The sequence below is a fragment of the Gekko japonicus genome, unplaced genomic scaffold (assembly GCF_001447785.1).
Source record: "Gekko japonicus isolate JY-2015 unplaced genomic scaffold, Gekko_japonicus_V1.1 scaffold1164, whole genome shotgun sequence".
In the NCBI taxonomy this organism is placed as follows: domain Eukaryota; kingdom Metazoa; phylum Chordata; class Lepidosauria; order Squamata; family Gekkonidae; genus Gekko; species Gekko japonicus.
In genome coordinates, this window is record NW_015160873.1 from 78,031 (window position 1) to 104,029 (window position 25,999).

A 25,999-nucleotide genomic window follows, 5' to 3' on the forward strand; every position below is an offset into this window, starting at 1 on the left:
CCAACAGCAGAACCCAGAGCTATTGTGACAAATGCCAGCTCAACAGGACTGATGCCAAGCACAGAATCACAATCCAAATGTGGGGGAGGGTGGTTGCAAAGTCAGCAGAACCAGTACAATAGTGCCCATCAGCACAACCCAGGGACTGCCTTTCCCCACATGTTCCCCAGAGAGCACTAAGATCAGGCTCCCAAAATCGTTTGGCCCTTCCAGGCCCTAAAGAAGCCAGGCTTGCAGTGACAAGGGCCAGGGCCTTGTCTGTGGCGGACCCATACTGGTGGAATGAGCTCCTGGGGGACATCAGGGCCCTGCGGGACCTGGTACAGTTCCGCAGGGCCTGTAAAATGGAGCTCTTCCACGAGGCTTTCGATTAGGAGCCACCTTAAACACCAAGGAGTGACCCTATGCCCTGGTTTTACCACCCTCAATCTATCTCACTGTATAAACGTGAGAGCTCAGACTGTAGTAGTAATGACCGTCTGGAAGGTGAAAGTACACCACCATCATTTATAAATACCTACTAAATAATAATAATAATAATAATAACAACAACAACAACAACAACAACAACAATAATAATAATAATGTGGTGGATCAAGTGGTTAAGACGCTGAACTGCAGGCTGTGGAAGGTCAGTAGTTCAGCAGTTCGAGACCCGGGTGCTGCATGATGGAGTGAGCTCCCATCTCTAGTTCCAGCTCCTGCCAACCTAGCAGTTCGAAAGCAAGAAATTGCAAGTAGATAAATAGGTACCACTTCGGTGGGAAGGTAACAGCGTTCCGTGCGCCTTGGTGTTTAGTCATGCCGGCCACATGACCACGGAAATGTCTTCGGACAGCGTTGGCTCTTCGGCTTTGAAACGGAGATGAGCACCGCAACCCTAGAGTCGGATTCGACTGACTTTCGAGCAAGGGAACCTTTACCTTACTAATATTTATCATTATTTATTGATATTTATGTTTACTGGCACTTATATGATTTTATATGTGTGTATCTATCTATCTATCTATCTATCTATCTATCTATCTATCTATCTATCTATCGTTTTTGTGCTGCTGTTTTAATTTCAGCATGCATTTTTGGTTTGTGGTGGCTGGTAATTCAGTTAGAGAACTTGTGAGCACACCACCTTCAACATCACCCTGTGCTGCGCTCCTACCAGGGTTCTGTACAGGTGTTTTTGGTGCAGGTGGATTCAGAATGGCTGTGGAGGGTTAGGTGGGGCATTTTTATGCAAATCCAACCAGTTAATGGCCCCACTACTTATTTATCGTCTCATTTTAATTTTGGGAAGAGTGTTTTGCCTCAACTTCCCAGAACAGACTGAGAGAGGACAGGCACAAATATGTCCTCACTTTAGTCACCCTCAAAGTCCCGGACTGGGTAGCCAAACAGTGACAAGTTGAACTTCAGGAAGACCAACTGCTCAACTGTCCAGGGGAGCAGGTGTGAGCAATGTGAACTGACAATGTGACCCACGTGGGGAAAAAACCTGCTTACTCTGCTTACCCTGGGCCTTGGCAGAGAGGTCCTGCCAGACTACCTCCTTCAAGGCCCAGTAGCTCAGTGGACTGGTGGCCTGTGACTCGTAGGGCTCAGCAAAGTACTTCCTCACCATCGCAGCCACTGTATCCTGTCTCATACCACTCCCAGAGGGGCTGAGTATCCGTCCAATGGGTAGCATCTCACAAGTCATCATGGTGGTAGCCACCACCAGACCCAAACAACAACAAAACTCCTCAAAAATAACTGCAAGCCACAAAACCAGAAGGAAGTAAAACCTAAGAATAAAACTAAAGGGAACAACAACAACAAAAAGGCCCGAGGCCCTTGGCCTCACCCCCCCCACACACACACACACAATCTATCCTCCACCAAGCCCAAAGAAGAACTAACAGTAAATTAAGAAACCTTTTCAAAAAAATTGTTTAGTCAAGCCAGTCACTGTCTTCACTCTTCTCCAAGCAGGCAGGATCTTATCCAAAGTCCACAGCAGAGTCTCTCAGGCAGCAGGAGACAGGCTCAGAGCAGCAGCTGAAGCCAAAGCCAGCGCACACTCTTCAAACCTCTCTTAGCAATGGCGTCTAGCTCAGCCAGCCCCTTGCTTTTATGCTCTTTGCCCATGCACAGAAGAATTTAAAAAAGAACTTCTGTGATAAGCTAAAGAGCAGTGTTCCCCCTAACCTGAAATCCTATTTGCCAAATTGCCACTGCCTCTTCCCCCTTCCCTCCTGTTCCCTGGGAAATAGGTGTGGAAAGCAAGATAGTTACTTAATTGGACTTCACATTTGAAGGCAACAACCTTTCTAGTTGCAAACATGCAATGCAATGCCATTTGCAAAGACATTTCAATGAATGGCTCTAAGGCACTACAGTGGCCCCTAAGGTGCTTTTGCCATTGGGCTGCAGAGATGCCCCTTTCCCTTGTCCTACACTGGTCCCTGCCACATGACAGAAAAAAACCCGGGCAAATTGCGGCTAATCAGAGCCGCACCAAAAGAAACACACGGCGGCAGGATCACATTGATCCCCTGAGCCGCGGCGCATTCCCTCCCCGGCACGATCAGATGCCGGGGAAAGCGACAGTGGGGAACGGGAGACTGCCGAACTGCGCATGTCTGAGCATGTGCAGTTCAGCCAGGAGCCGGGGATGCGCCGGCAGAAGGACGCGCCGGTGATCCCACGGCCGGCCTTGATGCGGCCACGCTGGAAGAACCACCTCAGTAGGTGGTGTATTTTTGCTGCGCCTTTTCGGGGACGGGTGCGCACTGCTTCCCAGATGTTGCGGTGAGATCGCGCTCGTTGGCTGCGCCCCCAATCCATCCCTCTCCCGGGCCAAACCTTTACGTGTGACCAGGGCCACTGTTGCCCTGGAAAAGGGAAAACTGAAAGTTAACTTTGAAGCCCTTTAAACCTTTCCACCACCAGTATAGCCAGAAATGCAGAAAAAGATGGAAAGAAATCAGCTTTATGCAGGATCAGCTATACTGGTAGCCAGTCAGATTCTATGATCTGTATTTGGCTGGAAGAACCACCTCAGTAGGTGGTGTATTTTTGCTGCGCCTTTTCGGGGACGGGTGCGCACTGCTTCCCAGATGTTGCGGTGAGATCGCGCTCGTTGGCTGCGCCCCCAATCCATCCCTCTCCCGGGCCAAACCTTTACGTGTGACCAGGGCCACTGTTGCCCTGGAAAAGGGAAAACTGAAAGTTAACTTTGAAGCCCTTTAAACCTTTCCACCACCAGTATAGCCAGAAATGCAGAAAAAGATGGAAAGAAATCAGCTTTATGCAGGATCAGCTATACTGGTAGCCAGTCAGATTCTATGATCTGTATTTGGCTGTAAAAAATACCCAAAAATAATTTTTTTTGCTCAGATACAGCTGAATGCACACCCCTACATATCTGTATTAATTTACTGCACCAGAAAGAAAGAAAGGGTCTTGTGGCATCTAGAACAGTAACAGTAAAAGCTCTCATGGTGTTGAGCTCATTTCATTCATCTGATGAAGTAGCCTCAAGCCCACAAATGTGTATGCAGCAGGTCTTCACATCATCATAAGATTCTTCCTTTCTTTCAGCGTTAGCTTTTATAGCTACAATAATTAAGCTATCTACAATTAAAATCTTAAGAAGCCTAAAAGGCCCAGACTTTCCCAATCTTAATCAACCCCAGCTTCCATTCATTTGAAGGCTTCTGAAAGGCCTGCCTAGATCCCATTATGGGATATTAGTAGCAACAGAGAATGTGTCAGAGAAGTGCAGTAATTCAATCAAACTTGCTGCTCTTACCATCTGCTGTTAACTTCTACTATTCTCTATGATAATGATACCCTGCTTTTCTGCAAGTTTTATTATAAGTCATCCAACTGATTCTAATGGGACTTGTTCTGGAATGTCTGCAGACAGAACTGCAGTTTACAAAGTAGTCTGCAATTTTTATTTCTTCTTGGCCATGCTGAAGAGGTTTTATTTTCTACTGGCAACTCTAAAGGAGTTTTCAGCATCCGCAAAGTAGTGGCAGCCAAAATTCAAACAGATTAGTACCTACTTCCTTCAGTCCAAAAGAAAAGGCCTAAAAAACAAGGGGAAAAGACATTTCTTCTCTTTCCCACTTCATAGATTTCTCAAGCTCCCAGCTCAGTTTACTATTTGCCTTGAAGTTCTATAACAAAAGTTCCTGAAGAGGAGCCCATGGTGACATGGTGCCTTCCAACACCTTTTCTGTAACCTGGTGCCTGTTTTAAGAAAGTGGGTAGGGCCAGGTTGGGTTTTTGCCCAGCAGGGCTTCTGACTGGCCATTGGAGATCTTATTGGCTGTGCAGATTTATTTAAAAGTTGTTTGGCATCAGCTGCTACCACAGCACAAAGATCTTCACTGTGTGACTGCCAAGTGTTTTTTAAAATGTGGGAGGGATCAGGTGGGGATTTTGTTCAGCAAGGCTTCTGACTGCCCTTGCTATTTGCCTTGAAGTTCTATAACAAATGTTCCTGAAGAGGAGCCCATAGTGACATGGTGCCTACCAACACCTTTTCTGGAACCTGGTGCCTGTTTTAAGAAAGTGGGTAGGGCCAGGTTGGGTTTTTGCCCAGCAGGGCTTCTGACTGGCCATTGGAGATCTTATTGGCTGTGCAGATTTATTTAAAAGTTGTTTGGCATCAGCTGCTACCACAGCACAAAGATCTTCACTGTGTGACTGCCAAGTGTTTTTTAAAATGTGGGAGGGATCAGGTGGGGATTTTGTTCAGCAAGGCTTCTGACTGCCCTTCAGAAATTTTGTGGCTGTGCCCAGCACAATGTCAGAACTCCAAAGGTGCCCACAGGCTTATAAAGGTTGGGGACCCTGCCCTAGGACTTTCCAGAATGAGAAGCAGTTCTGCTTTTCAAGATTAGAATCAACCTATATGAACAGAAGATTGTGCATAAAAAAAATGAAAGCAAGCTGTGCATATGCAAGTTAATATTTTTAAACAATAGGCTAACTTTGATCCTGTTAAATAGAGCTTCTGCTTGTCATGTTGAAGAGTTATTATTAGCATTGTGCACGATCTCATTCCCAGATATTTTGTGGTTGGTGCTGCTTCCTATGACAGTCACCACCCTGTGGCAGAATTTCAAAGATGACCACAGGTGGGTACACCCGTTCTATTACATTTCTTATATCTTCTGTCAAACATCTGCTGGAAGGAAGTCAGAATTATTTTGTTCTTATTAATCTAGTCTTCTGTTTTTCATGTCTATCCTCCTTTCTATGCTCCTATCCCTCTACTACAGACCAAATTTTGAATCATTGCTATGCAATGGTATGAGAGGCAGAATCAAAGGCCCAAAAAAAAAGCGCCACTAAAGCAATGTATTAGGAGTTGGTAGTGTGGCATCATCACATGACTGAATTGGTTTAACAAATCCTGAATCCCTGATGCAAATAGCTCTGAAAACAATGAAAGCCCCAATACAATTACAGACATGGGTGTACCTTTTTTCTGCTAAACTTATGTGAGATAATTAAAATAATGAGAACAGCAGGGGGCAGTAGGGTACTTCCCCTTATAATTGTTTTGATTCCTCAAATACAAAAACCTTCAAACAGAAAGGGCCTATCTTTCCATATCCTTGTAAATGGATTTTAAAAATCCATCTAGCCGAGTAGATGATTCTGTCACTCTCTCCATTACTGACTATCAAAAAGGCTTAGTGTTTCAGTTCCAGCACAGATATGACTGACAGAAAGAAGGGGAGATATGCTTCGAAGACTTGGGGGGGGGGGTCCCTATCAGTTATTGGCCATCCTGAAAGACACTGAAAGTAGGAAGTGATTATCTCAGTGTGACCATTATGACTTGCATTAGAGAGCTCTCTTTGGCCTGGTTTGCTTATGTTTTCCCCCTTTTTAAAAAGTATTCCTCTGTACCAACTGTTTTCTTTGATCCTTTGAAAAAGAAAAGGCTTTATGGTGTGACGGCTGTTAAATTAATAACAAAAAGCAAACCTGACACAATGAAATTGATTCTTCCTGTGAAGCATGGGGAAGATATAAACACCTTTCAGTTTAATCCTATTTATTTGCATATGAATGTTTTCAAGGGTTAGTACTTAAAAATTGGAAAGGACTCAGAAAAAAAAGAAATAGATTTTAAAATAAACCAAACAAAACAATCCAAAGTTGCTACATTTAAAGATGCAACATTTGAAGTTTTTCCAAATGTTTGAAATTTAGACAGTAATAATGAGCCTGCAACAGTGTTTTTAAATGATAATGGTTCCACTGTAAACAGGAATTGATATGTTACATGAGTAATACACACACCTAACATTTAATATAATTTAGGGGTTGTTTCCTCAGACAGACTATGAACTGACAAATTCCTGCATACAATCATGTATGAGGAATTTCACTTTGGAGAAGGCCAGTGTAAAATGTAGAATAAATATGAAGAACCAGTAGCTGTTTCCATTGACACTGAAGCTAGGAAAAAATGCAGCCTTGCAACCGTCCAAACTGATTCACTACAGCCTTTTCCCATGCACAATAATCTAGAAGAAATCTGAAATTGTGAGTCTCTGATTAACTTAAAAATCAGGGGCTGAAACAAATTTTTACAGTCCAGTCCATGAATTAGCTGTTATGTTTTTGATTTTCATATAAGAAATACGATAAACAATTATGCTTGAGTATGCAGAGATGGGTGGAATTAAGTATTCATTACAGCACATAGTGACCTAAGAATGACCTGACAGCGGATGCTGTTAAGAGACTGAATCATTCTGGGATTTCTTATCCAGGTAAACAAGGTTGTTGATTCTGTATAATTAACAACTTATGAAACAAACCTGGGCAACAAACTAATTATTTTTATTTTTGGATGGTAATGCACAAGTCACATCTATTTTCCAAACAATGAAGCTGCAGTTACCAAGGTTTTAATATACTTTTGGGAAGCAATTATTTATTTACCTGCTGCAAACAGCATGACAGCAACTGGTCTGTAGAACCGCCTCCGTGACCCCACACAGATTGAAATTAATCCAACCAAGAAAGCTATAAGAATTATGGCAGCACCCCCCAACAGCATAGCAAGTGTAGCGATCTGCCAATCTAGAGAAAGAGAAACACAAAGAGTTGAGGCCAGCAAGTAACTCACACCAATGCAGTGTCTAAACTAGGACTCCAGTAAACATGAATTGTGCTATCTATTACTAGAATACACATCCATTCAAAATAATTTAAAGTGCTTTCTATGACTGAATTATCTCTATGAAATTTAAGGCACTATCATTGTTAGTTTTTATTTTGTGTGCTTGTTAAGTGCCATCAAGTCACTTTGGACTGATGGCGACCCTATGAACTAATGTCCTCCAAAATGTCCTATCATTTACAGACCTTTTCAGGTCTTGCAAACCGAAGTTTTTACTTCAGGCAGCTTTAAAAAAATTGCCTTAATGTTTTATTATGTGATGCTAACAAAAAACGCAACAATTACATTCACCTTTCTTGACTTAACTTGTCAAGATTTACTTTAATAAAGGGCTAATACAATCTGTTCTGTCTAAAGTTGATAGGAAAAACTCACACCAAAATCAACCAGAGGAACAAATTAACATGAATTTCAACAGTTAGCTAACCAAACGTGTCCCCATAATCCTTAGGTAAGTTTGGACAATACCACATTGTGTTGCAAATGAGAATGGTATTATTATTTTGGACAGAAATAACTTTCTATCCAAAAGACTGTTTGCAGAGCCCTTTAAAAAAACTTTAAAAATTAGATCCTACTGATCTTTCTTGCCTACAGACTGGCAAGGAAGATAGACTGTGGGAGAGGTGCTTTCCAAAACAGCTGCTTGGTAGGATTTTGACTTTTAATAAGGATTATATCATCCATAAAGTCCTAGGCAGAGGTCATTTCGGGGGGATCACGGGGGATCGCAGCTCCCCCAGGTGAGGTACGGGGGGCGGGGCACATGTTGAAGCCCCGTCCCCTGCTTCCGGTCACCCCGCTTCCAGCCCTCATTCAGCCAGGAGGAGGCAGGAGAAGAGGGAGGGTAAGTTGCTTCCTCCCTGCCTCTCCCCACCCCTGCCTGCCTGGGGCCAGGGAGGGCCTTCGCAGGGCTTCCTTGCACTCCCGCCGACCTTGCATGTCCACCGCCAGGCCCCTTGTGGGGCTCGGCAGTGGAGCTGCAAGGCCGGCTGTGGCATATGCTAATGAGTTATGCTAATGAGTTCCCCTAGCTCTTTTTCTACGAAACGACCCCTGGTCCTAGGTATTATATCAAGCTTGAGAACAACATATGTATCACCTGTTTTATGCATAATTGTCTACCCTTATTTGAACCAGAGTGGCTGATTCATTGTTTTCAAATGTGTTTTCAAACATTTTAATTAATGAAAGAACTCTAACTTGTCATTACATTTTAAATAAAAATGTTCCAGCAACCTAGAATGTCTGTAAAAACTTAAAAGTGTTTGTTCTTTCAGCTGGTTCTGGAAAGACTGAATCATTAGAATACAAACTTTGCCACCAATAATACACATGGCTTGGAAAATTTTCTCTAAGATGTCACAAAGCAGTGAACTAAGTTAAAATTCTCTTCAGGCTGCTTAGTAGTAAGTATAGTATTGATGGTAATGAAGCACTTTAATGATTATTTCCCACTCCTCCTCCTCCTCATCATCATCATCAACAACAACAACAATACCTCCCCAGTATAGAGTCCTTGAAATTGTGGGATCTTTCTACATGTTCCAAATATACAGTATATGGAAAGCCAGTATATCAAGGCACATATGCCTAAAATATTCATTTCTGAAAGTCAGTAAACTTTCAATACCAAGATGATTGTCCATGTATTCTTTTTGTCTGTATGTTATATATGTTAACTGCTTAGACATTTTAACCCTTTTTATTGTGCATGTTTTTTTTAGAAAATCTCGTCCATCTGAGAAGCAGGATTTTTATAGCTATATATAAGATTAAGGCATATTATAGTATTTACTCAAATGCAAGACTAGGGCTTTTCCCCAGGTATGCCATCAAAAAAAAGTGGAGAGGGAGGTGTCTTATATTTGCACACAAGTTATAGTTGTGTCCAAGTAATTTATATGTGTGTGTGTATAACATATTTTGGGGGCTGTTTTACACTTAGGGGTCATCTTCCTTTTGGGTAAATATGCATATTATCAGGGTTTGTTTTCTTTTTAAAAATATTATGTTTGCTTCTTACAATAATTCTTATAAGAATTTTGTTATGCAGTTTTAAATAAAGTCTTCTGAAAATAAAAAAGATTCCTAGCCTAAAGTGCAACAGAATGTTGAACATTTTTGTAGATTAGTGTATCTCCCACTTTTTGTCCTGCATTGGCATTTAGTGCCATCACACACTTTTGTGGATACATCTTCTTTATAAAAGTGATATGTATGATAAAATATTTATTTGTTATTTTATTTATTTGATTTATACCCTGCCCTCCCCACCAAAGCAGGCTCAGGGTGGGGTATATATAAATCAATACTGGGGGGGGGGGGGAAACCCCTTTTAACAATGAATTATAAGAACAGAACTTACAGGATATACCAGGGATCTCCCAAGTGATGTCTGCAGGGACCATGAAGCCTGGTGACACCTTTTCCGGTACCTGTGAAGTGTTTTCAGAAAGTGGGCAAGGCCAGGTGGGCCTTTGCCCAGCAAGGGTTCTGACTTGCCACTAGAGATTTGATTGACTGTGCAAATTTTTCAGAACATTGTTTTGGCAGTAGCTGCCACAGCACAAAGATCTGCATTGTGGCTGGCTCCACCTCCTGCAGCAGTTGTTTTGTGGCAGCCATTTTGTGACTGCGTCCACCTCATGGTGTCAGAATTCCATCAGCTCAAAAGGTTTGGGAACCCCTGGCATATATAAAATATACATGGCACCCCTTTCTGGTATGCCATGCCTAAGCCTGTAGGGAATGAAAAAAATCTTGAAAGACAGGCAAAAGGCATATTTTCAGAGGTTCAGTCCAGTATTAACTTAAATAGAAGACTTCAGGATCAAACCAGGTATTCCCATACCTGTGACAAGAAAGGGAAATGAATATGGATGGGCATGAACTGAACCACTAAGCAAAATTCATGACAATTTTTGCCCTGTTTGTGGTTTGTGAACTGAAATTTATGACGGGTCTACTGTCTTTTAAAGCAGTTTGTGGTGGTTTGTGAATACAGCAGAAAGCAGGGGTTTAGAGGGATTCTCCCTTTAAATCCCTGCTTTCTGTTCCCCATGAAACCTGCAAAAACAGCTGAGCAGTAGGGAGCAGGTGCTGTTTTCTGCAGTCTTAACAAGACAGCCCAAAATAACCGAGTGGTGGGGAACAGGCACTCCCACCACTCAGCTGTATGTCGGGCTGTCTTATGCAGTCCCTTTAAAGTTTAAAAGGACCACACAAGACAGCAGAAAACAGCTGAACCTTTCCCCCCACCATAGAGAACAATGGAGGGGATAGGGGCAACCTGTTTGGGGGCCCGTAGAATTGGACTCCCTGGTCCAATGCTCTTGAAACTTGGTTGGTATCTTGGGGAGAGGCTGCAGCAGCTACCCTGCGAGTTTGGAGTCTCTCCCTCAAGCCTCTTCCCCTCCAGCCCCCAGAATATACCCTATGTTTTCACCATTGACTTCAATGGCCCATAGGATATAATGGGGTGAAATTGACATTCGACTGGCTGAAAGACTCCCCAAGAAACTGACATGCGGGAGTCTTACTGCCAGCCGAAATTGATTCTGCCTGATTCGGCCTAATCTGAATGGGCACACCCCTAGTTACAGCATATTTATCTATCTAATCAACATGTTGTGCTGTGATTATTTATCAAATTGTGATTTGTTAATATTTACTTCTGTCTCACAGTTATGTTTATTTCCCTGGAAAGGTATCAAACTATGGCAGACTTTGCTGGGTGGGACTTTCCAGCTTCCTCTGCCTGCTGCAGCACACCAGGCACTACACCCAGTTCTTTCCTAGGCATCAGTTAGCCCTCAGGCATATCATAAGGGAGAAAGTGAGCATCTGCAGTGAAAGGAAAGAATTGGGAGAAATTCACACCCTCTTCCACAAGGTTAAGTGCCACTAAGTCTTTGGACTTGTGCTGTTGAATACATGCCAGTTTTGACTTTCAGAACAGCAAAATATGCTTTTTGTAGTTACAACACTCACTTACAACATATTATGCCTGATGGATGGTGATCTTCATCGTAGAAAAAATATTATTGTATCTTTTGTCACTTTATATTAATGATTTCTAATCATACAATTATATTGGTTGTAAAACAGGATTTTTCCAGTGAAAGAAAAAGAACATTCTATTGTATAATTGATGGCACAAAATCAGGCTAAACAGAATGCAGTAAATAATTTTAAACTGAGATTCTCAAAGCCCATTTAATTATGGTGAGTTAAAATCCCCAGTTAATTTACCATATCTTCTGAAGGCTCTTCAAGGTAATGAAATTTAGCAGTAGTCTCTTTAGGAGTAGAAACTCCTAAAATCAAGACCAAATTATGTTGCATCACAGATACAATAATAAAAATATTTAATTTATTTCAAAAAGAGAATCAGAGAGTTAAATGTTTTGTGACAAAAGTCAAAAATGGGACAACAAAGTTGAAGATTTTTTTAATATACTGTTTATGAAATATCTTAAAGAATGCTTTTTCTAGTAACTATGGAAGTGCACTCCATGAGATAATGTAAACCAAGCTGAAGCAAAAAGCTAGTGTAGACCTAACAAGGGTGCTATTTGATTAGCGCTTTTGTTTAGTTTACATAATTGTCTTTCTGCTAAGAGAGGGCACCCAAGACATTTTTAAAAATAAATAAATAAACACATAAAACTGAATACAAATTCCAAACCAGTCAGCAAACCTTAAATCACCATATAATATCATTCAAAGGCTTTCTGGAATAAACACATTTAATCCACCCTGGAAGGCATGATGGGTCTCACCTCAAAAGCTGTATAAATACTTAACATCTGAGAATCTCATTCATTACTATAATCAGCCAGACAAATTGTTACACTTACTAATTATACCATGTTCCATCACCCACAGAACTCAGAAAGAATATAAGTCTGTCATACCTGAATTCACACATCAAGCAATCTGTGGTAAGCCCCAAGAAGTGGGTTGAATAATCACACTGTACAGAATGCAGCCATAGATGATGACCATGCTCCAGGTTCAATACTAACCCAGTACCTTATGTCTCCTTACACAAAACTGGTAAGACATTTGTATTTTCTACATTCATACACAATTCTACATCAGGCACAATATGCTATGTTCTGAAACTCTATTAAAATAATTTGGTTGTCTATTTTAGTTCATATTTCAAGCAGCAATATCATATGATGCACTAGGCCTTCTTTACCAATATGAAGTCAATTTATTACTTCTTGACAAAATTCTGTATTTTAAAAATAAGCATCCTGATGATGCTACTCAGTGCTCTAAGGATACGTGTAGTAAATCACATAGAGATCAATATGTAAGTCCTAGTATTGTTACTGTGTTAACCATGAAGCAGATAGCAACCATGGACTTTTAAAAGATGAATATAACAAGTCAATTCTGTGATGAAAAAGTTCCAATACATGACCCCTATGCAGATGATCCATCTGTGTGTTTACTCACCACAAGTGGAGGTACAGTGGGCACATGCTGGCCCCATCCCAGCCTTACCTCACCTCTGCAACATGGTGAACATATGGAGGTATCTGCATGCCCACCCTCTTCCCGTGATCAGCAATTTTCCAAAACCTGCATTGCTGATCAAGGGAAGGGGGTGTATGCCTGAGCACTTCCTTCATGCATTTATTCCATGAGGTCATGCTTACTGTACCCCCTGTGTGGTGAATGAACATGTTGAAAGCTCATCCGCATCGGGCTATGGTAAGACTATTATCCTGGAAAACAATATTTGTTGATTTTCCAACTCAAATATTGTTCAACAATCTGATTCTTTAAAACAGGTTACTAACTTGGTTTTATTTATTACAAAATGCAGTCACTTCCTGATTCTACACACCATTACCCATCTGTATTCTCAGCTCATTTTTGGCCAAAGCAGTTATTAAATCATCTGTCTTTTCAGCACACTTGATCTGATACACCTCTACAATTTAAAAGAGCACTGCTATGTAAAATGTGGATCAACTTTCTAGAGAAATCTCCTTTACAATTATGGAGATGTACCTAAATGCAGAGAAACTATCTGCCTATAAGCAGGAACAATAGGTTACATAGAACAAACAATCATGTTCCTTGGAAATGCATTCTATGGCAATTTTGCATACTGAGTAGTTATGTACTCATTGATTTCTCCTTGGAATGTAGTAAACAAGAAGTACATAAAGGCTGTACAGTGTTTCTATTTAATAGTGCCTTTCTATTATTAGAACAAAGTAAATAATCTTAAGATCAATGTGACTGCAATTATCACCTCATTAGCATCACTAAATAACTACACAAGAAGTTCATGTAGCTCAAAGCTGAGCCCATACTTGTTGGGCTAATAAAAGACTTTATCATTAGCAGAGGCAAAAGTGATACAGAATGCCTTTAGATCAAAACCTAGCTGAAACACACTACTGGTGATGCACTTCTATGCCATTATATATATTCAGCCACCCTGAGTCCAGTAAAGAAGGGCAGATAACTCATTCTTTAGATGCCAGTTTCTGTGACAGACATCAGACTGTGCACTTTTACAGTAGTTATGGATACATAAAAAGCCGTGTCATAGTGTACTTTCAAAAAGAGTTACGTATTCTTACTACTGACTCAGCTGCTGACCCTTTGAAACTTACAGAGAGAACATTTTCATCATCCTTTCCATGAGAACTTTTATACTAGGATTCTAAACTTATTATGAACCAAATTTCGGATGATGTCAGTGATGATGGTTTCTAAGTAACTTTGGCCTATTAGGGAACATTCAAGGACCAGGCATGTTATGCATGATTTATCATTGAGAATTAGCCGTACAAAGAATGCACCTATAACAGTGCTTCATTTATAAAAAGTAACACACTTTGTAATGGCAAGTGTTAGCTTGAGGACAAAGAAGTAATATGGACTCCTTTTGTGATAATTTATGCAACCTGTCCATAACATTTTTGTTCTTCAGGTGGGATGTGCCTCGTTTTGTCCAGATTATATTAAACCAGTGGTTGCCAACCTTTTTGGTATGGTGATCCTATCAAAAAATATAGCATGCAAAAATCAATAAAACTGCAAAAGCCCAGGACCCACTTTCACAGGTTTCGCAACCCATAGACTGGGAAATGCTGCCACAATCCATCACAGGAAAAAAAGACACTTTTCTTTCTGGAAAGCAGAATAGAAAAGATCTCTGGGATATTCTCATGTGATGTTCCTAAACTTGACTCTCCTTGTGGAAAAGTATACTTTTACAGATAAAGATATGCAATAAGAATGGAAGAACAGTATAGTCCTCTGATTGACTCCTAGCCTTTGTTGTGAACCAAATCTAAGATTAATATTTTTCTAATATTGTACTGAATTTTGGTGAGGTTTGATACAAAAGTTGTGAAAATGTTTCATTATCCATTAGCATTTCACAGCAAAACATTAACAGATACAGTTTAACCACGCATAGTTAAGCCTTTCCCCCCTTTATTTAAAATATTCATAATCCACTTTATCTCTTTAGATTCAAGGCAGCTAACAAAGCAACAACTGAGGAAGGATATGGATGGAGATATCCATTCAGATCCCAAGCCAACTGCATGTAATGCAATGCAGATGAATAACATCTGAACTGTATTGCTTGAATTGGTCTGGGATGGGGCCTAGGGGCTAGTTCGTCACTTTGTTAGGGCAGAATTAGGTTTTAAAATGCAGTTCAGCGGCCGCAAGCACTACTTAATAACCCGGGTGTGGGTAAAGGGGTCTGCTCGACCAGCCTTGTAGCCGTGCAGCCTGGGTGAGGCTTGCAGACCGCCTATGGGGATGGTCACGACGGAGACTCAGCACTGGCCATGCGGTGGTGCTTGAGGGCTCCTGAGGGCGCATCCCAATTTTGGATCGGCCAGGATTGCAAGCGACTTATGGTCGGCTCCAACCCGGGGGGCCGCCGGTGTCTTGCCTCCTATGGTTTGAGGATGGGAGTCGAAGCGACACCAGGCCCGGCCGTGTCTCTGTTTTCCATGGTTGCCCTTTGCCGTTAAGTTAAAAAGTTAATAATTTAATAAAGTGGCCTTATTTCATCCAACCTTGTTGTCTGACTATTTCTTCCGTCTGGGGGGGCAAATGAGCATCCTCATTTATAATCAGCCTCAGTTAACTAGTAACACACAACCAGACCAGGGAAGGAGAGTACTGGTTCACTTAGCACAGAAATAGGACACGTTCTTTCTCTTCCCAACACTTTCTGTTTCATGAAGAGTTTCCACATACAGGAGTCTGAAAAATGATCAAACTTTGGTGCGTATGGTGTGATGGAGGTGAAAAAAGTTCATAGAATCGCTCTCTCTCTCTCTCACTTTTTCCACACATTGTATCCACACATTGTAATTATCATCTGCTTCTATTCTTAGGGACTTCAATTCTTCTATTTAGTTGTATTCAGTAATGAAACTAAAAACTATCCATCAGTTCTCTATGTTCCCATTAAAATAGGATCTTAAATGGAAGGCTACATCTGAAGTGGAAGACATACCTGCCCATCTGAAGGAAAAGAATACAACAGTTGCATGATTCATAGATCTCATTGCCCGGATTTTAGCCCTAAATGCCAAAATACCATAGGTTATGCAAACACTAGGCTCCTTTGTATGCTTAATGTCAGTCCAAAGAGCTCAAAAAGCCAGTCACCATGAAGGTCAAAGAAGACGGGGACGGCAAAGGATGAGATGGTTAGACAGTGTCATAGATGCAATGAACATGAACTTGAGCAAACTTCAGAGGACAGCGGAAGACCGGAAGGCCTGGCATGATCTGGTCCATGGGGTCGCAAAGAGTCAGACTTGACTGTGCGACTGAACAACAACAACAACATGTACATCCTGGTATGGATTACACCCTTATTCCCTTTTATACTCGGTCAGACATTCCAATTCATGTTATGAAGGAGAATTTAAGCACTCTTATGCTCTTGCACTAGCAGTGAATCCAAGCTGGCTGGGCATTATGGAAATTGCATTTTTTCCTCATATAGATGCAGAGACCTAAATAGCAAGTCAATTCACTGTTAATCTAAGAATCCATGGCTTTTCAAATATCAAGTGAATGTCATGTCTGTTGGGATTAGTGACGACTTGTGGGCTATCCACCTCCAAAATCCAATAATATTTTAAATTAAAATATCTTTATCTGCTCTGTTTTAGGCTTCTTAGAAACTGCTGGTCAGCAACGGTTGGAAACATATTACTAGAATATACAGATCCTCGATCAGGCCTTTTCCCATCCTTTAGAATGGCTGTCAGTTTTGGAATTAGGAAATTCAAAACAAATTCTTACAGTATAGATTTATGTGGTCTTTTTATGAACCAAGTCCAAGCCTCTTCCAAAGTTTGGACCCAGTTTATAATGAGCTTGCCAACAGCCATCTCTCCTACCAGCAAATGTTCCATTGTGAAGAAGGGGGTGGCTAGATAGCAATAGCATATGCCTGAACTACATGGGGACTGTAGCTTCCAATGCCCCTTGGTACATGTTATCTACTTCACAGGTAGATGTTGCAATTTTTTGCCACTCAGGCAAAGTATTTTCTCAGTTTTTAGGGAGGGGGGAAATCTTAGAAAATTGATCTAATTATACTAAGAACTATTGAATGGGAGGGGAATAGAGTGGTCTTACTGGAGGATGTAAGGAATAGGCACCAAAGGCATATCCATGCCACTATTAGGGTTGCTAGTCCCCAGTTGGGGCCTAGGGATCCACCAGTTTGGAGCCCCTCCCCCCACTTCAGGGCTATCAGGAAGTGGGGAGAAGTACCCCCCCCCAAAAAAAACAACCAGGCAGGAAACAAATAAATGTGATGCGCCTACCTCACCCAGAAGTGATGTAGACATGTCAGGGATGACGTGCCTATCTCACCCCAAAGTTACATAGGTGTCAGAGGGTGATGCTCTGGTTTTTGGGCAAAACTCTACGGTAGAAGATAAATTCTACCATAGAGTTTTACCCCAAAACCAGAGTGTTGTCCCCCCCAATGTCATCAATGTGCCTATGACACTTCGGGTGAAGCTGGCATGTCATGTTTATTTCCGGCTTCTTCCTGCCTCACTCCCGTTAGGTTCCCCCCATCCCCTGCCAGCTAGTCTGACTGACCTGGCAAACCTAGCCTGTAGTGAAGGATGCTGGAAGAGAGAAAAATGGAAGGGGCATTGTGGCTGGAACCTCTTGAGACTGCATTAGGAGCCCCAGTACCTCCAATCACCTTTTTCTAACAATCTCTGGTAAGGGTACCTTCTACTGAACTGCTATGTGAACCACCACTGAATGTAAATGTACTTCTGGTGATTCAGTTCTTCCCCAGAATGTGAAAATCATTACCTACATGGAATTATCCACAGAAAGCAGTCATGAAAATACAAGTCCAGAGAACACTGACATGTAGTAACTCTTTCAAAAATTCAATGCAATCTTAGTTAATTCAGTTAAGAAATCTCCTCCTTAGGAGATAACGGTAAAAATGAATATAGATTCAGTTGGGTAGCCATTTTGGTCTGAAGCAGCAGAACAAAGTTTGAGTCCAGTGGCACCTTTAAGACCAACAAAGGTTTATTGAAGGTATAAGCTTTCGTGTGCATGCACACTTCTTCAGCTACAGTGAAGTATCTGAATAAAACTTTGAATAAAACTTTATTGGTCTTAAAAGTGCCACTGGACAAACTTTGTTTGGTAAATGGAAGGTTTGTATTCACTTACTGAGAAGCTTCCTTTCTCAGTGGTCTGAGAGTGGAGCAGTCCTTACTCCTGGGAATAGGCTCCTCCTCTAGAACAGAGTCGGTTTCCTCAGATCAATCCAGGAAGGGGAGGGGCCTGTCTCCTGGGAACATCCCAGTCATCTCCAAGCCGTGCATCCCCCAACATCACACTAAGTAAAGGAAAAACACTTCTCACCATAGTGAGACTCAATTTTCAGGGCAACCAGCCTTGTAACTTCATGCTCCTCCAGTGGATGTAGACCAAGGTCGAAACCCTCTGTCACCCTCTCATCTGATTAACTCACAATTTTTGTTTTAGCATCTCAGAGAAACTTTGTAAATGTTCATACAGTTTCTTCATTCCCCAAAAAACCTCCAGGAGCTGGGTGGGTAGGACTGCCCCACTCCCAAACCACCGAGAAAGGAAGCTTCACGGTAAGTGAATACAAATCTTCCATTCTCTGGTGGTCCTGGGAGTGGGGCAGTCCTTACTCTTGGGACATAAAATAGCAGTGTGCCCCTGGGTGGGAAACCCAGCTTCTGGTTTATAGGGTATGCTACAGCACACCCCAATGAAAAGCCGCTGCAGCCAAGGTCTGCTTCTCTACTCCATAGCATCTAGTAAATGAGTGCACAGACTTCTAGGTGACCACTGTACCTACCGTCTCCAAGGATGGGAAATGATCTGTAAGCTGCTGCAGTATCAGCCCCCTCCCTGCAGAGAATATGCTGCAACACCTTTGGATGGATCGAGCCCCTGAGCCTTGTGTGCAACAATGATGCCACCCCTAAAACCACCTACTTAAGGTAAAAGGTGATACCAGTTGCCCTAAGGAAGATATCCAAAAGGAAACATATAGGGTATCCAAATCATGCCAATATTTGGCCTATCAATGGAAAAACTAAATACCCTATGGACATCTAGGCAATGCCATGCCCTTTCCTTGTCATGTCTATGACTGGGACAAAGGAAGGTAAGACAATGATCTCTGACTTGTAAAAGAACTGGATTAACCTCGGGAACGAAGGTTGGATCTGGGCGTAATGTCACCCTATCATTGTGGAAAACACAAAGTTCACTATCAACTGACAGGGTCCTCAGTTCCGACATCTGTCTAGTTGACGTGATGCCCATTAAAAAAAAGGTCTTGAATGTTAATTCCTTGAGAGGACATGACTCCATGGGTTCAAAGGTTCTCTACACAATGCTCTCAGGACCCTATCTGGGTTCCAAGTCAGAAACCTCTGCACTTGTAGCAGTTTTAACCACGTAATAACCCCTTAAGAATCTCTTAATATGTGGATGAAAATTTAAGAGACTTTCCTTCCTAACCCCCATCACCACCAATATGGCTGCCACCTGTCACTTTAATGTAGCCCTCTATCCAATTGTCTTGGAGAAAGCTAAGACACCTCTGACACATTTAATAGTTCCCAATCACGTTCTGAACACTAAGAGTGAAGAACCTGCCAGGTTGTGTTATATACCCTATTTGTGGAACCCTTCCTAGAAATTAACATGGTGTCGGTCACCCTGTCAGTGTAACCCAACCCTTCTAGCTGTTTTCACTCAACTTCCAGGCTGTTAGGTTTAGGAGGGCTGGGTGAGGATGTTGTGCCGATTCTAGTGTCAATAAGCCCTTTCCCAGTGGTAGGCACTATGGTTCCATGGTTGACAATCTCTTCAGATCCTGGAACCAAGCTCTTTGGGGCCAAAAGGGTGGTAACAGCACTAGTTCCACCTTCTGCTCATAAAGCTTCTGAATCACCTTGTGAAGCAATTAAGTTGGTTGGAATGTGTACAGTCATCCCTACAGCCAGTCGCAGTTAAGAACATATGTTTCTGCTGCTCGCTGATTTTTAACTCTGGACATGAATAGCAGAACTCAATTTCCCTTTCTTCCTCCCTGGATAGCTTGGGGGTTTGCTTGGGGTTTTCCCCCAGTCTACCAGCCTGCCCTCCTTTGCTTTTTGCCCTGTTAGGTCTTACCATGATTCTGGCAAGGGGTAGAGGCTCCCAGCGTATCTGTTCCTCCGCATGCTAGGTCCTCTGAGACTGGGGAGATTGCCGGATCTGTGGTGATGCCCCAGTATCCTTGCAGACTCAACTGCTTCCCCTGATGTGTGTTGGTTGGGGAGGGGACCTCCAGCTGCAGGCTCAGCCCAGCAGGAGTCTGTGTACACAGCCTTGGCTGCTGGGGATCTCCAAGTGCCGTCGGCTTCCATTGCAGTCTGCCGCCGACCGTGGCTCAAAATAATGAAGAGGGAGGGTCTCTCCCTTCTCACTCTCTTCTTCTAATTCCTGGATTGTTGCGCTCTACAGAGCACCTGTGAAACACGTCCTGCTCAAGCAGCAGGGCCGGTGAGACTGGGATGTTCCCAGGGGACCGACCCCCCCCCCTTCCTGGATTGATCTGAGGAAACTGACTCTGTTCTAGAGGAGGAGCCTACTCCCAAGAGTAAGGACTGCCCCACTCCCAGGACCACTGGAGAACATGAATGTTTTGGCTTACACAATGCCTTGCTTCTCCCTTAGGCTCTGCACTTGGATGGAATTAAATGAAAGAAACAATGTATCTAGTTTATGTGTCAGTAGCAATATGAAACACTGAAATTTTCCTAGAAAATATTCAGAAGAGCCACTCATAGTCTGAAAAAGGAAAAACACAAAACTATTGCAGCACCTTTGAGAATAGCTATCTAGAATGTATTTTTCTTGAAGTTTTTTTTCCTTAAAAAGGCTTAGGTTTTACCATAAATTTCAATACTTCCCACATTCATCCTGCACAGCATCACGCTACAGATTTAAAATAAGACTACCCATCTTTAGAGCTCAAGTATGTCAAGCTTAAAAGATTATTTCAAATGAAGTACAAAGTGTTAGTATCATATTTTGAAAGGAACCAAGACCAGGGGCACAATTTATGGTAGCAAAGGTAGAGTTTTATTCCCTCGTCTAATCTAGACAATCTCCTTCTTCCAGTCCATTGTGTGAGTCTCATATCACTATCTTAACTGCCTACTTGTTCTTTCATCAGGAAAGAGTATTCAGATGCTGATGCTGCCCAGAACAATCTCAGTATTTTCTCTAGGGCGGTGCCCTCTTGCTCCTAGAGGGAACTGACAGCTAATGAGAATTCTCTGAAAGATTGGGGGATATTCTCTCCCATCCCATCCTAGGTTCTTAATGTGGGTTGATTCTGAGAATATAAATTCCTTTCCCAGCTACGGATGCCAGCCTCCAGGTGGGGCTTGGGGATCCACCAAAATTACAGCTTATTTCTAGACTTACAGAGATCAGTTCTCCTGGGGAAAAAATAGATGCTTTTGAGGGTGTATTGTATGGCATTGTACCCCACTGAGGTCCCTGGCCTCCCAGGCTTCACCTGCAAATCTCCAGGAGTTTCATAACCTAAAGCTGGCAACCTTGTGCCCCCCTGAGACCTGCCAGTGGCTAGGGGGACCTGGCAACCCTATTCACAACTAAGAAATTAGACAAAGGTTTAATTTTGTAGATGCTTTATTTATAATAATGTCAAATAATTCCAAAATCTATAAGCTCATCTGATAAATAATTAAACAAAGAAAAACCTTACAAAATAGGTCTTAAATTGAAAATAAAGTTGGTTAAATAACATGTTTGGTTTGCCCAGAACTGACAAGGCAAGCTTGCGTTAAAGAGAGTTAATAAGTAGATCCACTGTTCAGAATTATAAAGAGATTTTGGGATAACCTGTCCAGAATTTATACTCCCAAAGACTTCTGATACCAGTTGATTTTCTACCCTGGGAAAACCTTTCCTGGTATAGCTGAAGTGACTAGTTTGCCATTTCTCAGTCCTCTTTTTATGAAAGCCAGAAGATTGATTTTTATAATTTAATTTTGTATTTATCTATTTGAATTTGATTTTTTTTTAATGAAGGGTTCAAACAAGTTTTACAGTTCGGTCATTCGGTGATAACCAGCAATATATTGGCAGCAATATAGAGAAAACAATTTTTTGTAAGTCTTGATGACTACATTTTTTTGTTAGATTTTGAAATAGATTACAAATATATATTGTTCGAAATAGTTCTATGAAATGTATACTCAATTAAAAATATAATTGAGAAGGATTTTCTTAGTCCAAAGTTGGGGGGGGGGAACTACCTGGATTTGTGGGTCAGACTCTCACAACTGTTTTCACAGTACCTGATGACCCTTGAGCCACATAAGTTAATGGATACATGCTACATTATTTCAATAGTCTGATCATCACTGTTATTTTCAACAGTTTTAACAGCCTTATGGTGTACTATTTTTTGAAATTACTACCTGTGTTTTGTGAGATTAACTATGTTTGTTCTTCTCTAACATCCAGAAAGGGCATACAAACCTTCATATTCATTTTAAGATAAAGGTCTCATTCTCTCTGATAGCCAGAAACCTACTAAAGTATCATAGAATTTTTAAAAAGTTGAAAACTACAGAATAAAGCAACAATTCTGGAAACTCTATGCCAGCTTCTCTAATTGCTTCAATTAAGCCAGATATTATTATGCTCTTAGCCCCCCCCACACACACACACTTCTGTGTCTGAAAGCAAATAAATTCTACATATTTACATATCATGGTGATAATTTCAGGTAGGTAGTCATATTGGTTTGCAGTGGAAAAGCAAAATTTGAGTCTGGTAGCACCTTCAAGAGCAACAAGATTATCAGGATATAAACTTTCTGTTGCAGAGGTTAGTTATGCCGTAAAGCGGAGGAGCAGCTGTTTAAAGAATAAATCAATTTATTAAGAACAGAACATACTTTGTAAGAAAAAGGAAAAAGAGAAGTCTAACTGTCTTAACTAGCTAGGACAGAGTCAGTAAGGAACAGAAGCTCAGCAGGTTCATTGAGCCAATCAGGAGAGAGAAAGGAGACTATTTGAAAATAGTAGGAAGTCCCTAATCTCACTATGCTAACTAGTTGTCCCCTCTGCTGCCCTCTGCAGGATGTTCTTGTCATTTTATTAATCTATGCATGATAGATCTTGCATATTCCAACACTTTCAAGAGTCAAAGCTTCATCAGATGCTCAGATAATTATCAGAATTTCCACTATCCCCAGCTATTCTTCCCATAAGAATATAAAATGAGTCCTGTTAGACCAAAGGGTCATCTGAAGCCCAGAAGCAGGACACAAAGGCACCGGTCTTCTACCCCCAAGTACTGTTTCATTTAGCCACCTCATCTAACATTTTCTAAAATACATATACTCCATACATTTGTATAATCTAAAGACATTTAAGTTATTGGATATATTTTGAGGCTGCAAGTTTCTCCTAAATCTACCATTAATCAATTTCATTCTTGCATTATGGAAGATGCCCACTTCCTATCATGCCCACTTTTTGTCATTTTTTCTTAAATTACCTAATATTTTTGCTTTCATGAATATCACCTATTTGTAACAACTACTGCAAGGCTGCAGAATAGATCCGGCATTGCTTTATTCATTGTGGACTATAATCATGTCATGTTTCATTGTGGACTATAATCATGTTGTGGACTATAATTATGTCATGTTTCCAACAGAAATCCTTATACTATTTAACGATAATAATTAATGAGAATGCTGGCTATGTTTCTTATAATAAGCCTAAAATTATGTCTTCCAAAATAAATCTCTCTTTTCTTTATTAGTGATAGTTCTGTTTCCCCTTGCAATTCAGAAAACATTGCTGAAATTCCAGGAAACACCACAGTTCCTATAACACAGAGGACACTAGGTAATGAGCTGGAAAACTACTAATGTGTGACAAGAAAGATGTTCACAGAGTCAAATCAGCTAACTTACTTCTGTTTGTGTGCACCTAGGAAGTAAGCTGATGGTCATAATTTGAACTTGTCCACTGAACGAACCTTATAATTAGCCAGAACAATGAGGCTTTCTTCCTTAAATGTGCACAGAATTGCTGCTTTGGTTTAACCAGTCTGGCTGTACAGCAGATGGTTATAGTTAACCAATTACCACTCTTAAAGTGATTGTCTTTCATTTTTATACAGCTTAGATCAGAGGTGTCAAACATACGGCCCACAGGCCAGAACCGGCCCCTGCAGGGCTCCTATCTGGCCTGCAAGCAACTGGCTGTCATCTACTTCTTGCATCACAGCTCACTTTTGCCCAGCTATCTTCTCTCCTGCTTCCTGCTTCACAGAGGAGAGAGAGAAAGCCAAGCCTCCCTTCCCTCAATTGGCTGAGTGTTCCTCCCCATCCCCCTGTGGGGAGGAAGGGGAGGGAAAGACAGACATACAGACAGACAGACAGACAGAGAGAGAGATTCTGTCCCATGGCACCTTTAAGACCAGCAAAGTTTCATTCAAGGTATAAGCTTTCATGTGCAAGCAAACTTCTTCAGAGAGAGAGAGGGAGGGAGAGTGAAAGAGCCAGAGAGAGAGAGAGATCCCCCTTTCCAGTTCTAAAGATGGGAAGGAATATAAAACTAACATCACAGCTTGCAATCTTTATTAGTGGAAGAAAGCAAAAGTCCAGTAACACCTTAACAACTAACAAAATTTGTGGCAGGGCATGAGCTTTCACTTCTTTAGATACAGCTCCAATGTGAGTCCATCTGTCCTTATATCTTGGAAAGTGAAGTGATTTCAGATGCCAAATGACAACAGCAGGCATTGGTAACAAGCGAAGAAACCTAGGTCTCAATTCAGTCCAGGAGGATGCATTGTCTCGAGCTTCATTATCAGTTGCAATCCAGCGGTCTTTCTAATCTCCTTTTTAAATGCTTTTGTAAGAGAACTGCTGCTCTTAGGTCAGCAACTGAATGTCCTGGAAAGTTAAAATATTCCCCCACTGGTTTCTGAATGTTGTGGTTTCTAATAGCAGTAGAAACAGTCCAGTAGCCCCTTAAAGACTAACAAAATTTGTGGTAGGGTATGAGCTTTCGTGAGCAATGTTTCCTCTAAACTCCACAGTGTTGTGAGCAAAAATTCTACCTCATGAGCGAAAGCTAGTAGCATAAAAGTTGTGAGCAAGTCTACATTTGACAATTGCATGAATTATTTTAGAAGATTATTTCTATAACCTTGTAAAAATATTAGAATGAATTATTTTAAACTATATTGTAAGAATAATTTAAACATTATAAGAGAAAACAGAATCAAGTCAAATTTCATTACACAAGAAGTTGTCACCTAGAGGGGTAGACCAGGCCTCCAGAGAACAGGTCTACCTGCCCCTTTCCACTATAGTGGTAGACCTGGCCTCCAGAGAACAGGTCTACCCACCTCAGTCCACTATATTGGTAGACCTGTCCTCCAGAGAACAGGCCTACTCATCCCTTTCCACTATATTGGTAGACCTGTCCTCCACTGAACAGATCTACCCACCCCTTGCCACTATATTGGTAGACCTGGCATCTGAAGAACACGTCTACCCACCCTGGTCCACTATATTGGAAGGCTTGCCTCCAGAGACCCAGTCTACTCACCCCTTTCCACTATATTGGTAGACCTGGCATCTGGAGAACAGGCCTACCTGCCCCAGTCTATCATGGGTGTTGAGGACGGGCCGTTGCCAGCTCCAGAGGAACCAACAGCTGGCCCCTCCGAAGCTGCAGAGAGCAGAAATTTACCAGCATGGCCTGTGCTGATACCTGGCTCAGAAACAATTAATGAGCAGCAGAGACAGGCAGACAGCCCTCCTGACTCACCCCCCAGAGTCACTTGAATGCGAGAGAGACTCTGACAAGACTTAACACCAAGGAGACACGCTGCTTGATTACGAAATAGGTGAGCTGTCAGTCCTGAGTTCTAACAGATGCAGGGCTGCCCTCATTGGAAACAGCAGCAAAAGGGCTACTTAGCCTCAGGCAAAACCGGCTCCGTTTGTGGACGCAAACTCATCATCATGACGCCCTGCTGCTCTCCACCCCTCAGTTTCCAGACCTTGTTCCTGCTGTCTGCTGCTGGCTTGTGACCCTGGCTTGTCGACCCTGCTTCTGGTTTGTGTTTTTGGACTGTTATTCTCAGCTTCTGATTACTCCCTCCGGCTTCTGACCCAGGACTGAACAACCTTGCTTTTGGCTG

The 25,999-nt window shown here is 41.8% G+C and overlaps 1 protein-coding gene across 1 annotated transcript in view; it reads right to left on the reverse strand.

Moving 5' to 3' along the window:
• Nucleotides 1-25,999, reverse strand: part of TMEM47 (transmembrane protein 47) — a 41,584-nt gene that overhangs the window by 5,220 nt on the left and 10,365 nt on the right. The window contains exon 2 of the mRNA XM_015422603.1: nt 6,955-7,095. Within this exon, the coding sequence (XP_015278089.1) occupies nt 6,955-7,095 (141 nt within the window). The remainder of the gene's footprint in view (nt 1-6,954; nt 7,096-25,999) is intronic.